General features: G+C 43.3%; 1 protein-coding gene across 2 annotated transcripts in view; it reads right to left on the bottom strand.

Moving 5' to 3' along the window:
* Bace2 (beta-secretase 2) overlaps positions 1–16,459 on the bottom strand; it is a 93,103-nt gene that overhangs the window by 15,455 nt on the left and 61,189 nt on the right. The window contains exons 5-9 of one of the 2 annotated variants that reach the window (XM_076943220.1): positions 16,246–16,380; positions 14,730–14,831; positions 8,032–8,181; positions 4,808–4,976; positions 1,285–1,352 (exon numbers count right to left, since the gene is read on the bottom strand). In XM_076943220.1, coding sequence (XP_076799335.1) covers positions 1,300–1,352; positions 4,808–4,976; positions 8,032–8,181; positions 14,730–14,831; positions 16,246–16,380 — 609 coding nt within the window. In that variant the 3' untranslated portion in view covers positions 1,285–1,299. Of the gene's footprint in view, positions 1–1,284; positions 1,353–4,807; positions 4,977–8,031; positions 8,182–14,729; positions 14,832–16,245; positions 16,381–16,459 lie in introns of those variants that run through there. The other variant, XM_034515576.2, reaches the window with a different exon arrangement.

Genomic DNA, 16,459 nt, shown 5'->3' with positions numbered 1-16,459 from the left:
TTACACCTGTCTGACAAAATAAGACATGTGTAGTATCATAAGAAGAATACACACCAACAGAGGAGGGGGTATTTGTTGTTGTAATTATTTTTAAAAAGAAGATGCTGGTTAATCCAACTATATAAGCTGCAGTGGCTCTGGCTAGATTAGGTGTCATGTTCAGTGGCCGGAGGCCATGTGGGTGCCACAGCTAGAAACGGCTAGCCAGAAACGCCAGCCCTGCCACCCACAAGACGCCAGTGTGGGAGATAGCTCTGCCAATCTTCCATGCTGTCTCTGCAAGGCTGGGCATTGCCCAGACCATCCCGCCATCCACGAGGGCCCGGTAGAAAAATGATACTCTAATGCATAAAGATTAATCAAAGGCTTATATATTTGGTAATGATCAATAACAAGATGCCCTTACAATCAGAGGTGTAACCCAATATCCAACCTAAATATACCAACTACCTTTGACTGCTACAGATGAGCGAACATCAGCCTCCATATCTCTCTCTCTCTCTCTCTCTCTCTCTCTCTCTCTCTCTCTCTCTCTCTCTCTCTCTCGTCTTGTTTCTCCCCTAGCTCCTCCTCTCCCTTCTCTTCTTTCTCCCTTACTCCTCCTCTTCCTCTCTTTACCCCTCCCACCTTAGCTCCTCCTACATATCACCCTTCCTGTTAAAACTAAAAAAACCAAAAAAACAAAAAACCCTTTCTCTTAAAATACAATTAGAGCATAACTATACCAATTTGTATCAGTAAGGTACAAGATAGACCTAATACCCAGTCCACCATTCTGTTGACTAAACAGAATCTTTGTCATCTCTCCTAACTAAAAGACTTAGTTCTGAACCTGGCTTTTTTCTTGGCTTTTCAGAATGAATGTTAGCTGAAAACCATCCTCTCAAATATGTTTTCTCAAAGTAAATAGTTGGAATTGGCTATGAGACTATAAGTCTTCAACCCCTGTCAGAAATTCAGAATGACTGCATTAACTGAGATTATGGGAAGCACAAAGCATAGCTTCTAAAACTTAGCCAATTTATAGAGACCGCTGAACACCTAGACAGTCCCTATACTACTTCTATACTGTATACTATATATACTATAGACTATATATACTATACGTCTGGCCCAGGATCATCTGACAGACCAAGTAATGCAGAATTATTAAGAGCTGATTACTCTGTCTTGGCAGATATAATCAGTCCACTATTCTGCAAGTGTGTCCTTTTCTGGGCAGTAGTTTGTCTGTAGATGAAAAGAGGTAATTTTTGCCTAGCGGCTGTCTCACCACAACTGGAGTAATTCCAAAGATGCTCAATTTCTTCTTAGAATCCAATACAGGGAAGCTGTCAGGAGCAGACAGGTCTCTAATCAAAATGAACATTAATATAGAAATGTTTGTAACGTCAATTCTGTGGACTTCTGATGTTTTGAAAACCAACTATCTATATAAGGCTCCCTCTCTCTCATCTCATCTCTCCCCTAGCTCCTCCTCTTCCTTCTTCTCTTCCTCCCTTACTCCTCCTCTCTTTACTCCTCCCATCTTAGCTCCTCCTACAGGTATTAGCTACATCTACCACAAGCTTTTGAGGAAAATATGATTAAAAGTCTATTAGATAGAACTTTCTGTAAGTGTGCATGCCTTACACACAGCCAGCCCTCTGCATAGATGAGTCTGTGAACTCAAGCAGCCTCAGATAGAAAATATTTGAAAGTATGTATTGGACACAGTTGGCTATATCCTCATTGTTCCCTGGGCAAGCAGACTAGGAACCTTTACATTGTTTTTGGACTGTATCATTCTACTAGAGATATAGAAATGTGTTAAAGGGTTAAAGTATTTGTGTGGTGAGTCTGGGTTACCTGTGTACACAGGCCTCAAGCACTCATAGATACTGATACTTGAAAGGCATCCTAGGACCCATCCCCTAAGAGTAGTTGGAAGTGAATGAATGCTTTCTAGAATTTAAAATATGATATAATTAAGAATAAAAATGATAAAGGCAGGGTATCTAGCCCATTTCTCACAGGGCAGAGCTTGGTTGCTGTAACTGCAGCCCCAGGAAAGGAATCACTCTGATAGCTAAATACTTTGTGCTGAAGAAGAGACATATACTAGGGTATTTTCTCACAGCTGTGAAATCAAGTGTGTACGTGCCAAGGCCATAAAAATATTCTTTTAAATGCCATTTAGGAAAAAAACTTGTATCACTACATCTAAGAATTCAGAGTGAAATCAATACAGGTGCACTGCCTCTCTGTGAAACAATGTCAAGCCACATCAAACAGTGATCTATTCAGATAGCATACTGTTACCACACCCCGGTAGGTGTTATGTGTACACAATGCCAGCTCCTGGCTTATTAACACTTAACATGGAAACTGAGTTTGTGGGGAAAATGTCTTGGTTCTTAAGATTACCTTAAAAGAAGTGCAATATTCAGAGTTGAGGGTACTGTAACATTTCAGGCCACACTGTCACATGAGACAGGGAAAGATCTCAGTGGCAACATAACAGGATAAATCACACATTAAAAACATGAGGCTGGGTCAGGGAGCAACTCAAGCTAGTAAAGTATTCATCATACATGCATGGTGGCCCAAGTTTGATCTCTCAGAGCCCATGTGAAGAAGCTGAGCATGATGGCAGGCTCTTGTAATCCTAGCATTGAGGGGCAGAGACAGGTAGATGCAGGGATTTGCAGGTCAGATGGCCCAGCTAAATTCGTGAGTGCCTGGTCAACAAGAGGCCCTGTTATAAAAAGCAAGGTAAATGGAATCCTGAGGAGTGACAGCTAGGTTGTTCTCTGGTCTTGATTGCATGTTCACACAAGTACACGTGTACTGTCACACTCACACGTGCATCTGTATACATAGGAACACATAACACACATACACACACACACAAAACTACATATCATGTATGTCTGGGCTAGGTGACTGTTAGTCTAAGTTATCCTTACAAACCAGACATAGTTTTCCCTCTTAACATGGCTACCACACCTTCAGAGATGCTGGTTCTCTTGTGTGATTGCTTTGTACTGATTAGTTTTAATTGTCAACTTGACACAACCTACAGCAACTTCAGAAGAGAGTCTCGATGAGGGATTGCCTAGATCAGCCTGGCCTGTGGAGATATCTGTGGGAGTCTGTCTTGATTATGTCCATTGAGACGGGAGAACCTGCTCATGGTGGGTTACACGGTTCCTTGGAAAGGGGATTCTGAACTTAATAGTGGAGAAAGTGTGCTCTGCACTAGCATGTGTGCATTAATTCATTGCTCTCCGATCAGGGCTGTGGATGGGATGTGACTAGCTGCTTCAGGCTCCTGCTGCCTGGATCTCCCCTTCCATGGTGGGCTGTAGCCTGGTGTAGAGAGCCAAATAAACCCTGTCTCTTTAAGTTGCTTTTGTCGAGCTATTTTATTCTAGCAGCAGGAAAGAAAGCAAAGATAACCCTAAACTTCTGATCCTCCTACCTTCGTCTCCTGAGAGCTGAGATTTATACACGTCATTACATCCGATTTTATGTTGCCGTTGTGGTAGGGCTTGAACCAAGACTTCCTGCATCCTAGGAAGGCTCTTTACCCACATATCACATTCAACCCCCAAACTTTTGACTTTCTGAGATAGGTTTCACTCAAGGCAAGACTTCTGCCTCAGCCTCCTGGATGGTGGGGTTATAAGCATGACCTGCTACACTCAGTTTGCAAACAGTTTTTCTTAGTCCTGTGAATGGCTATTTTGAAACTCTGGTAGTTATCTTGACCATCTTCTCTGACACAGCCTCTCCTTCCTCTCTGTCCAGCAACTTAATCACATGCCCGGATCTTCAGTTGCCTCTTCCTGGGCAACTTGGACGGCTCGATAAAAGTACCTCGTCTTTGACGGCACCAGGTATTTTGTGAGCCCCACCTGTAGCAGCTGCCAATTTGGAGGATGCTGGCAGGCAAGGGGCTTCCTTGTGGAGTTCTATCCAGGCCTCAGCTGGACTCTGCAGGGCAATTCTGCTGTGGCTGCTCACACAAATTCTGTGAGAGAATTATTCCTTGGCCTTATTATTTTAGGACTCTAAAAACCAGCACCCACATATCTACTTATTTCCTAATGAAGTCCCAGATTCTCATGAATTCTTTCCTTTATTAACTTTGCATCAACAACCAAAACATTGCAATTCATGACCTGGGAACACAGTTTAATGGTGGACATGTACTTAGTCTGCTTGAGCCTCTGGGTTCCATTCCCAGAACCCTCAGAATAAAATCAAACTATAATTCAGCAGCGAGACTCACGGGCACTTTTATTTCTTGTGTGGGAAGTGATTTTCAGTGCAACTACAATAGCTAGCATTCTTCAACAACCTGTTGTGTGTCTGAGCTAGAAGACAAGTTTTATGTGTGCTGAGCCTGGTGGTATAGGCCTGTAAATCTCAGCTGGATGGGAGGCTGAAGGATCCCAAGTTCAAAACCTGCCTGAACAACTTATGAAGACGCAGTTTTGAAATTAAAAAAGTTAAGAAGTAAAATGCTAAGGGTATAGTTCAGTAGTAGATACTACCCTAATATGTGCACACATTTGGGTTTAACTTCTAGTATTTACACACATACACACATACATACACACACCAAAACACACTCACATACACTTATGTAGATAATTTCATTTCATCTTTCAATAAGCCTGTGAGCCATTTCCGTGGTTATTGTTCTTCTAGTTATTGTAAGTGAGCACATGGCAAATGGTTCAATAGTACCCAGCATGCCACCATTATAGTTCCAGGTCCCCTTTATACGGTGATCCTACACCACGAAAACCACACTTACCTGCACAGGGACTCACTGCAAAGCCCACCCTCCTCTGAGCTCTGTCAAAGACCACATAGAAGCCTTCCATCACGGTGGCACCAATCACCAGTGCATTTGTGGAAGAGGAGATGCCAAAACGGTAGCATTCATAATTGAACCCAGCTCCCATCATGGGCTGAATGTAGAGCTGTTTGTTGAAGAAGCAAGGGCAAAGACACAGAACAAAGCATGGATTACACAAGAGCATAAAACTGGAGGTCCCACTGTGTAAAAAGCACCTCCCCACCCCTCACCCCTGCAAAGATCAAGGGAGGTAATGACGTCATCCCAGGCATCTGGGACATGAGATCAAAATTGTCTCAATAAACTTTATTTTTCAAAGATTTTTAAAAATTTAATTAAGTGTATATGTGCATGTTTCTGAGTGTGGGTTTGTGCACATGAGTACAGTGCTTCAGTCCAGGACTGACACTTGCACGATTAGACTATCAGTCAGCAAGCACTGCATCAAGGTAAGGAGTTACTTATTCCCTGTAGTCCTGGGACCTTATCCTGGAGTAGGGGCTCGGCAAATGTGTGTACACAAATGTATGAGGTGAAGCTTGGTGGATGTTAAATGGGGGCACACAACTTCCAGAGAGGATCCACTTAAATTAGGAAAAGGTGGAAGATATGGTTAGTTTCCATAGCAACACCAGGATCGAAGGTTTTGGAGTTTCCCAAGTACATGTACAATGTACCTCTTACCACCTCTGAGTGAACAAACTACACAGAAGCAAAAGATTATGTATCAAATATGAAGCAATGAACAGACATGGATAAGCGGTGGCTAGATGCAACTCAGAGTGTGTTTTCATCTCTTAGTTGGTCCTTTTGTGTGTCCCTTCCAGGAAGAACTTCAGATAATGGACTTGACAAAAGCAGGTAAACTTCTGTTTAAGGATAGTCTGGCCTGCAGAGTGAGTTCTAGGCCAGGCCAACCAGGGCTGTATAGTGAGACCCTGCCTAACATTAATGCTTAAAGAATTCAAGACCATATATTTTGTAATCTGTGAGAACACTTACTTAATCTTAATGAATCTCAGAAAAAAGGCACTTGCCTACCTTAAACCAAGGTAGCATATACACACAGCTGGTAGTATTTAGACTGAGAGTAAGCACACTTTCAAGGGTGTATGAAGAAACCCAGAATTTCCTGTTTGACAGAGGCTGGTTTTAATAATAATAATAATAATAATAATAATAATAATAATAACAACAACAACAACAATATGTGTGTGGGTGAGTGTGTGTGTGTGTGTGTGTGTGTGTGTGTGTGTGCACATGGTATCTGTGTGCTCATGCCCCAAGTCCTGTCCTAAGATTCTGGTGGCAGGAACCCTGAATCTGACCTCTCTAGATTTTAGGGAGGGAGAAGGTTAGGCAGAGGCATGTAGCAGGGAAATGACTCCACAGTGGCCTCTCTTGTGAGATCAAAAGCAGCTCACCCAGGCCTTTCCCAGTCTGGTGGTTCATTTTTCTCCCTCACAAAGCTAGGGCTCAGGGAAAGAGGATTGGAGAGTGGAGTGGGAGATATGGCTCAGGAAGACAGACTTGCTTTACTGAGCCCCTCGGGAAACAAGAGTTACTGCTGTTACAGGAACTATGTGGTGTTTACTTCTGACAGCTCAACTTTATTGATACAAGGACAGGGTAGACATTTGCTGTGGTAGATGTCACAGATGGTCTCAACTTCTTTACCTTTCCTCATGGCTATGCCCTGAGGCTGTGTGGCTCCCCACACTGAGAGGAGGGACTGTGTCCTCAGCCCTGGAATCTAGGTCCACTCCAGGCTGCTTCAGGGAGGGAAAAGGGCGAATATACCAGGGCTGCCTAGGGATATTTCTTCTCATGGCAGGAGCCATGTTGTCTTTCCTGGGAAAGGTGCATGCATATTCTACGGATGATCTCCTCGAGGTAAGGCCCTTTGAGCTTCTCCCACTTGGCAAGGCCCAGTGGGAATGATATCTGGAACAACTGTGTGAGTCTGTGAGTCCTCAGGAGATGGCACCATGATTGCTGCTTCCTTAAAAGGTGAGCTAAAAATATGATTGATTAAGACCTTTAAAAAGATTCCTTATTGTCTTATCAGTCTCAAAACTGATGACAGGGTCTAAAGAGACAGGGCCTAAAGAGACAGGGCCTAAAGAGACAGGGCCTAGGGGTCAATAGTAAAGAGTTCATTCTCAAGACAAATTGGTTCATTCTTATAAGTTAGTAAGTAAAATTTGTTATGCTCTTATAAGAAATATAAGTTGGATAGATTCATCTTTGCCTTAGGTAAGGGCTTACCTAAAAGAAAGAAATGGTATGGGTTGATGGAAAAATGTATGGAAAAGCTGTATAGAGCAAAGCCATACTATAAAACTAACACAGCTAACGGCATGAAGACAACTTAAAACATAGTGTGAGCTTATTGAATCAGACAGTGATAACATGTAAAGGTTATATTGCCATTACAAGTTTATGTTTGGATTCTATTGTCTTTTACCTTGAAACTTCATGCCTACTGCTGGCCTGTATACAATTCAAACTAAATATGCCTGGCTAGATATAATTGTCTGGCTTGCAATGCAATACTTACATCATTTGGCTCACAATATTCAAGTGTATTTAGCTATGACATAATCATTTGGATTGTAATACTATACTACTTAGATATGGGTAAAGGTTGATCACTGACCACAAGGAAACAAGGGAACTTAAAATGAATTTTAATAAGAACTTGCTGAGATTCTTGGATAGTGATTAAAGGAAAATCTGAAACTGTACATGTTTGAATGCATATTCTAAATTTCTATATAAACAAGGACAGCTCAAGCTATTCAAGGCCACTTGCTTGAACTTCAACAGGTGGTCAGAGTCTAGCTTTCTGCTGACTCCACACCCCCTCCTAGGTTATTGAACTCACTGGCCATGGACACCTGCATTCTCAGAACTCCACTATCACCCATGGCATTTGATGATGGAAAGACACATGGGATTGTTATGCAGACATGTGAGGTGAGACCATAATATCCCAGGCTCAAAATAAGACATGTTCACACACTTCCTACTGACCATGGCCATATAAGGCAGACTGACATGGACCAGCAAACCTGCAGGATCAAGAACAAGCAACAAGGTGGTGGCCACAGGTGCCTAGTCATGAGTGAGATTTGACTTCGGGAGTTACATGTGAAGTGTACAAACTAGGTTTGTACCTGCGGCAGAATGGTGATCCGGAAGGAGCGACTGGCGTTCTCATCTCTCAGGTAGATAGAAATCTTAGGGAAATATGCCCATGGTGTTTCAGAATTTGTCCAGCATGCCAGCTGGGCCCCTGTCCAGAAGCCATCAGAAAACTCTGGAATCTAGACAAAACAGATCCTGTGAGAAGCAGGCACCAGCCTGGCACATAACAGGAAACAGCTCTCCGTTTCCCTGGTCCCAGTACTAGACGCCTACAGGGATAAACAACATCTCATTTGGACAGAGTGACAGGGACATCAGTCTTCTGGAAGAGAGATGGTGATGACACAATAATAATTATTAAAACTGCAAAGACACCCGGATCACTTCCTGGGATTAGCTGTGATAAATGCTTTGCAAATGACTACTTTAGCCTTCTAACACACCAACCTGTGTGTGTTACCACACACATTACCTTCTCACATTACCAGGGAGGGAACTGAAGCATAGAGAGGTGTGACAGCTCACTCCAGGCCACACAGCAACAAGTCTTTAAAAGAAAAAAAAATTGCAAAAGTATCTAATATAGTTTTATTTCTGTTGTTGTGATAGAATACCATGATGAGAAGGAACTCAGGGAAAAGGGAATTGATCATTCCTCTTACAATTCAGGTTACAGTTTCTTACAGCTGACACATGACAGTAGCAGAGGGTGACACAGCTGGTCAAGTTATACTCACAGTTGAGAGTAGAGCGGAACTAACTTGTGTTGTCTGGCTGCCTTCACCCAGTTTTCTCATCTCTTATACAATTCAGGAGGCCCAGGCTAGGGAATGATTCTACCTACAGTGGGCCGAGTATTTCTATTTCAATGTGCAATCTAGACAATCCCCATAGACATGCTCACAGGCCAACCTGATTTAGATGATTCTTCAACGGTGTTTTTCCTCCCATGTCTGGTTTATGTCAGCATGACAGTTAAAACTGCCCATCACAGTGGCCTTCAAGGCCCTCTGGGACATTGCCTACCTGTGCACTTCAGGGGTTCATTTCTACCAGTAGCTTTAGTGCACTCTTCTTAAACATTTCTCCTCACAACCTCAGTCTAGACCCCACCTCATCCAGAAATCCTCCCTAACTCCTAGCTTAACAATAGCACACTGCTCCAGTTGTCTCCTACTTAGCCTTTCCCTGGCGCAGCTCACGGTGACAAATCTTGCTTCCTGGTAATGAATGACCCTGTTCTTGAACCTAGGACTTCACAGGTGTCCCTCATCTGTGTTTGTGTAGGTCTCACTCTGTGGGCCCAATATCTACACAAACACAACACTGAGGAACATGTTGGGGAAAAGTGAGTGACACTCAGGACTAAAAGGCGGCCACCTGTGCCACCCATTAAGACCTGGAAAGGTGGTACTACTCACCTACTTCCACCTGCAGGGGAATTAACAGGCTCTATAGGCTTGTGCCATCTCAAGAGCTCAGGGCTGGGAGTGAGAGAGGCAGAGCCACAGCAAAGGTGTTGAAAGGAACCTGCCCATTAGATGCCAGGGACAGAAAGAGAGGTGAAGGAGGCTGATGGGGAAGAGGGGGTTGTTGGGAAGCAGCAAAGCCTGCACTCCACTTTCCCAGGTCTGTACTCAGCAGTGCCTCGGATGTAAGTTAAGTGGGAATGTGGACAGCTCATCTGTGCCCTGCGTTCTCTGAGCTCTAGGGAATGGTTGGGATAGATATGTACCCCAGAGTCACTAGCAGATGGTGTGGGGGGGAGGGGGAATGACAGTTATTCCTGAGATTGGGAGAAGCCAGGGCCAGGAGCCAGTCCTAAAAAAACAGGTGATACCTACATCCTGACTGCTGGTTGGGTGCTGTGTGTAACAATGCACATGCTAGGTGCTATCACCCACCTTCTGAGGCACAAAGCCACCTGTTAATCCTCCCACACACAGCCAGAGTAGACTTGTCAGGTTTCTATTGCTGGTGCTAATACACATTTGTCTTTTACAGAAGTGATAGATCACCAACAGGACCATAGGTCCCTTTTTCTGATGACCTAATCAGGATAGAAGATTCATCATCTTGCTGGATTTCACAGAGCTAAGAGTGTCTGGGCCTCCAAGGAATACCCAGTGTTCTAGTGAAGTGCATAACCAGCTCCCATATGTAATAAAGAGTGAGTCTCAGAGAGTCCCAGAGAAGCCAAGCAGTTGTGTAAATGGCACAGGTCAGATCTGAAGGTCCCAGAAAATATGTCTAACAATCTCTCCAGGGGCTGTGATATTCCAAACTCAGGTCAGTTTTAAAGTTGAAAGACACTTTGTGTTGGTGTCATTTTGATGATGGACTCTACAGCCATGGAGGTGCTGGGCTGAGCCACAGCTGGGATGCCATAGCTGGGCTGACTGGATCTTAGGGCTCCTTTTTAATGCAGATCTAAAAACCACTCCTTTTTACATTCTGCCTGAGGGACAAGAGCCAGACACTATAGTTTCTTCCAGTCTGTATCTACCCTTTGCTTAAGTAGGAAGAAACCCAAGCCAAGAGGATGGGCTTCCCATGAGTCCTGTAGTAAAGGGGACCAATGCCCAGAGGCCCTGCACTGTAAGGCAAAGGATACACACTAGCACACACCTCACCCTAGGCTGATTATCTCCTGCCTTTCCCCCATGCAGGTGCTAAATGAAATCATGGGATAATTTTAGACACAGCAAACAAATGCCGTAAGCTCCTGGTCTCTGTCTTGTGGTTTGCTTAAGTCATGAGATGCTGAGATGAACTTAGGGTATGAACCCCTCACCCCTCCACACATCTGCCCAGCTGCATGCAAAGGCTGGCTGTGGCTCACTGGCTACTACACACCTGACACTCTACACTGGTCCCTGTGATTCTTGTAAATCCCTTAAAGCTGGGAATGTAAAGTCTGAAGGCACTCACGCTACTCCTGCGGAGGACATACTTATATTTAAGCACTGGGCATATGCTCCTTATTTTAAGTAGGGTCTGATTTTTAGCAAGCATTCTAACTTTACAGCATGGAAAGACTGACTTGGCATTTTTTTTTTTTTTTTTTTTGGGTGTAGCAGCTGTTGGCAAAGATAGAGATTTGTTCTGCTTTTGCCATGGCTGCTCTGGACCACTGCCTGACATTGGAAACCAACCCCTGTGCACACATTCTTGTTGGGTGCTCTTCCCACAGAGATCCAGGTTTCTGCAATTTGGGGACAGGCTAATCAAAGCTCCTCTTGAGTTTACATTTGTGATGGAATCTGACACACAGCCACAGTTATCTGTTTTTCTGTCAGTGGCTGGGATTTGGCCAGCTTGGTCTCACTCCAGCCCCTTGCCAGCATCACCTGCAGTCTCTGGGCACAAAATATTCATGTCTGGTCATCTATCTAGTGGGGACCCTGAGTAGACATGGGAAAAACAAGGGGGATCCCCCCTCTCTGGGCCCAGGGAGGTGTTAATGTTGTTAAATTATCAGTTACAAAATCTGTCAATGTTAAGTTTGTATTTTAAGTACACCTGTGATGTTCATTTTCCTGTAAATAAGGAAAAATGTTGGGACAGAGCAATTTCAATCTGACTCCCTAGTTAGCAGCTGATTGACTCCTCATTGTTCTTCTGCCTGTCTTAAGCAAAAGAATTATTAGTCTAGCAGCCAGCTGGTTGCCCTTAAGCTACGATCAGTCACATTCTACACAGCTTAAGGCAGAGATGTTTGAAACAGTTACCAGCAGACTTTTTGTTGTGGTAAGCCTGGGTGAACTCTAGACAATCCTGAAACCATGTCCATCTTGGCCATGCAAGGAATAGTTCCCCTGGTAGTCTACAAAAGGTATTGTGTGGATTGGTGCTACGAGGCAAGGCAATGGTTGGTTCAAACAAATGGCTGTGATTTGTTCAGAGCAAATGTCTGTTAGTGGTCAAACAAATGGGGTGATTAGTCCAAATACCCCTTGAGCTGTTTGAGGAGACTGCTCAGAGAGATGACAGAAGAGGGCAGCACTGGTGACATGACAGAGTAAGTGAAGTGGCAGCAGGCATTGGGTAGCAGGCAGCAGGCAGTGGGGCAGGCTGAATAGTTGGCAGGACAAGCTGTGTAAGACAGTGATTGCTTGCACTCTGGCTTCCCAAGTAGCTCTCATGCATCTTCCAGCCTAGGAGGCACATGATGAAAGTCGCAACCAAAGAAAACATAGATGACAGAGGTGACAGTTACAGGTGACAGATGGAAATATAAACGGTCTCAACAGCTCCACAGATGGAACCAGACAGAAGAAATTGAATGGGGTTTAATTTTACTTGGTATATACTGAACATAGAGTGTTCCCCATTTGTTGAGATTCTGGAAGTGATTCAATACTGGGGATCTGACTTAAGTGACATTACTTACTTGAGGAATTTAGAATATCATGGCACTGTGGAGAGGTGGTTAAGGTGAGAGGTACAGCCCAGCTTGAAGAGGACACTGAGAGAAGGTCTAGAGCTTTATAGTGCCCTGGTCTTCTCCTGTATTCCCTATCTCTGTATCCTGACTGGTTTGACATGAACTTCTCTTCTATGCCCCAATTTCCCCACTGTGAAGGGCTGACAACCCCCCCCCCCAAAAAAAATAAGAACAACATAAACCCTTCTGTGAGGTAACTGTCCTAGTCATGAACAAGTAACTAATAAATACACACCATTTGACAACCAATGCTTCATAGACTGGTATTTTTTCATGTGTGTATGTGGTATGGATAAGTGAAAGTATGTATGCATACATGTGTGCGCTCATGTATGCAGGTGCAGTTACAAGTGTGTATATGTGTGTTGTGCTGGTTAATTTTACGTCAACTTTACACAAACCTAAACATATCTGAGAAGAAAGACTCTTAATTGAGAAAATGCCCTGCTAGATGAGCTTGGGGTGCCTTTTCTTGGTTTATGTAGAAGAACCAAGCTCACTGTGGGTAGGACCAACCCTGGACAAGTGTTTCTGGGTGCTATAAGCAGTCTGAGTAAACCATAGAGAGCAAGCCAGTAAGCAGCACTCCATGGCTTCTGCATCAGTTCCTGACTTCAGGTTCCTGCTGTGAATTCCTGCCCTGACTTCCCTTGGTGATGGACTGTAAAGTTGCAAGTTGAAATAAACACATTATTCTCTAAGTGTCTTTTGGCTATGTTGTTTTATCACAGCAACAGAAACCTTAACTAAGATGTGTGGAGGCCTGAAGTCAATGTGAGTGCTTCCCTCAATAGCCCTTCAGTCTGTTGAGGAAGGTCTCTTGTTGAACCTGAAGCATCAATTCCAGTTTGTCTAGCTGGCCAGACTGCTCAGAGGAACCTGTTTCTGCCTTCCCAGTGCAGAATTGCAGGAGACCACCATGCATGCTTGCTTGCTTTGACATGGCATCTAGAGCTCTGAATTCTTGTTCTCGTGCTTCCACGGTAGGTGCTTTATCCACAGTGCTATCTTCTCTGTGCTGGACAGATGCTTTTGGTCTATACTATTGGTCTACACTCCCTGGAAAGTTGGGATGATTCTGGGAGAAACAGTAGGCAAGTCTCAAAAGCTATGGCTATGGTTTTTGATGGCTACTCTTGGCTGTCAGATATCAGCCAACGTTATTTATTGTGAGTCCATCTTATATATCACATATATTAATTCTATCACTTCTGCTTCTTTAGAGAACTCTAACACACTGCCCTCAGTCAGATATATTTCAGGACACAGCCATCAAACAAATGTTACTTTGACCAACTGGTTTGCTTTCTATAAGATGTTTACATGCCACTCTAGGTTAAATGAAAAGCAACGAGGGCACAGATTTGGGGCTTGTTTTGTTTTAAAGGGTACAAATGCAATTGTGTTTCCCTGTTACTTTAGCACACAGTTATGTACTAAATAAGTTTTTCTACATTGACAGCATGGAGGAAACAGTGGAAGTTCCAAGACTGTAATGGAGGGGGTCATTCTTATTGTCCTGAGATGTCACAGCCCAATGCTTCACTTACAGGTCTGTGGTGGTCTTAGTGTGAGCATGCCTACTGCATTTTGTGTATTTTGACTTATAAAGTTTACTGCAGAGGCATATGTTGTGTACACATATTTTTTTATGTTTCATTTATTTTTAAGACTTTATTACTATTGTGGAACACACATGTGTAAACACATACAGAGGGACCATACATGTGGCACACCATTCATATGGAGGACAACTATGGAGTTGGTTTTCTCTTCCACCTTTACATGGGTTCTAGGGATCCAACTCAGGATGTCAGACTTGAATGGCAAGCACCTTTACCCAGTAAGCCATCTTGTCCACCTTTGCATTTGATGGTTGGCCCACATCACCCAGTTTTGTGTAAGTACATCTCATGATGCCCACATAACAAGAGCATCACTTGGCAATGCTATCCTCAGAGCACATTACTGTCATTAAGCAGCGTATGATATAATCATACTGAAGATGATTTTTTTTACCTCAGATTAAAAAAAAAATTCTTGTGCCAACTCAACTATTAGTTAAAACACTGGGAGTATTGCATGCTCAGAACCAAACCCTCTGAAATTGACATGAAAGTATTGCAGATAGATTCACATCAAAAGGTAACTTGATCAGTGAGCTTCACAAGCAACAGTTGACAAAACAAGGAACAGCCTGCTCTTTAAAATCTTCAGCACGCTGAGTAGTTCAGAGACTCACAACACACTGACGTGTTCTAGAAAATTCTTAGGACTCACCAGAGATGTGCGTGCCACAGCTTCCACCACTGCATCAAACACCTTCTGGGGCAGGCGCAGGAGCGTAGTGCCACTGTCCACAATGGCCTTGTCTGCATTATACTGAAACAGGAAAGGGAGAAGACACTGAGCAGTGATGGGTTCCCTATCTATATACTATGACCCCATATTTTTATCATGAAGTCACAGTGGCTGAGTGGTGACTAAGTCATGTTATACTCCAGACCTCAGCCATCAAGGGCCATCTATGCAAGTGTTTTCACTTCATAGATAAGGAAACTGGGGCACAAGAGAAGGACAGGACCACAACTCCTAGCTCCCAGGAAAAGCTTTTTACCTTATTGGAGCTGCCCAAGTTGCTCTTCCCTCATGCTGGGAAGAGAGATGGCCCACTGGACTTTAGAAATTAAAATGACCTTTTTTTTAAACAAACTGTTCAAAATCTACTTTTATATTATATTATCAATAGAAGGAGAAGGATAGCTCTTAATCAACACCCCCATTTGCCTTTGGGAAGGAAATTTAATAACAATACACATATAATACACAATGTGTACTCCATTTCATTTGATAGAAGTCTGGAGTCTTCAGTGATCTGACACTAGATTTGTGGATTTGGACCTAACTCTATAGAACTACAGTAGAGCAATATTAGACTAACATTGATAAGAGATGTTTGTGATTATGAGAATTCAGGGCAGTGTGGAGATGTGTGAGAGTCAACAAGAGAGGAAGTGCTACAGGGTGCTCTACAGTCACTGGCTGGTGAGCTTCAGAAGCCACCTAAAACTGGCTCACAGGACAACTTCCTCAAGTTGACATAGTTCTAATGCCTGAATACAAAAGAGGCCAAACACTGTGTGAGACTATATATGTGCAGTATAACAGCTGTGTGTAGACCTGCCTAGTGACATTGTCAAGCTTATGCATCTTTAGGAGTCTTCTTCTAGTTATAGTTTTGTGTGTGTGTGTGTGTGTGTGTGTGTGAGAGAGAGAGAGAGAGAGAGAGAGAGAGAGAGAGAGAGAGAGAGAGAGAGAGAGTCTGTGTGAGTCTGTGTGTCTGTGTGTGTGAGAGAGAGAGAGAGAGAGAGAGAGAGAGAGAGTCTGTGTGAGTCTGTGTGTGTGTCCGAGTTAAAGAGGATAAATCTGATGACAGCTAATTTCCTCTATCTTGATAAAGGTTCTATTTTAATAAATTGAGGGACCATCTGGCCAAGATGACTGGGGAAGATGAAAATGAAGTTGGACACTGTCATCCATACTCATCATCTTATACTAATTTTTCCAGGAAGTTGGGAGGAGGCTGGTGTGTGTGTTTGTGTGCATGCACTCTTGTGCATGTGTGTAATTTACTGATTTGAACTCATCATAGATAAAGGATCTATGTCTTCCTGTAAGGATCTTCTGAGTTACTCTGTAATGTGACATACCTTTTGAGTATGACCAGGTACTGGTAAAATGCTGAAGCTTCTCTAGCACTCACAGGCAGAATCCAACAGGAATTGAGAACACTCACCTCTCTACAGTCCAGGTTGAGGCTCTGGCCTCCAATTTCCAATTTCAGGATCTCTATTTGATAGTACCATTCCTCTTTAATCGGGGTATACCAGATATCTCCTTTATACAAACTTGGTTCAATCCCACCAAGGACCTGGTCGGGGAAAACAGTTACAGATGTTAGAGGTTAAATCTATGTGACTACATCAATAGCTTCCATAAAGAAGCATTTA

This window comes from Arvicanthis niloticus, chromosome 12, assembly GCF_011762505.2.
Source record: "Arvicanthis niloticus isolate mArvNil1 chromosome 12, mArvNil1.pat.X, whole genome shotgun sequence".
In the NCBI taxonomy this organism is placed as follows: Eukaryota; Metazoa; Chordata; class Mammalia; order Rodentia; family Muridae; genus Arvicanthis; species Arvicanthis niloticus.
Note: the sequence above shows the minus strand (reverse complement) of the source record. Positions and strands in the feature narration are given on the sequence as shown.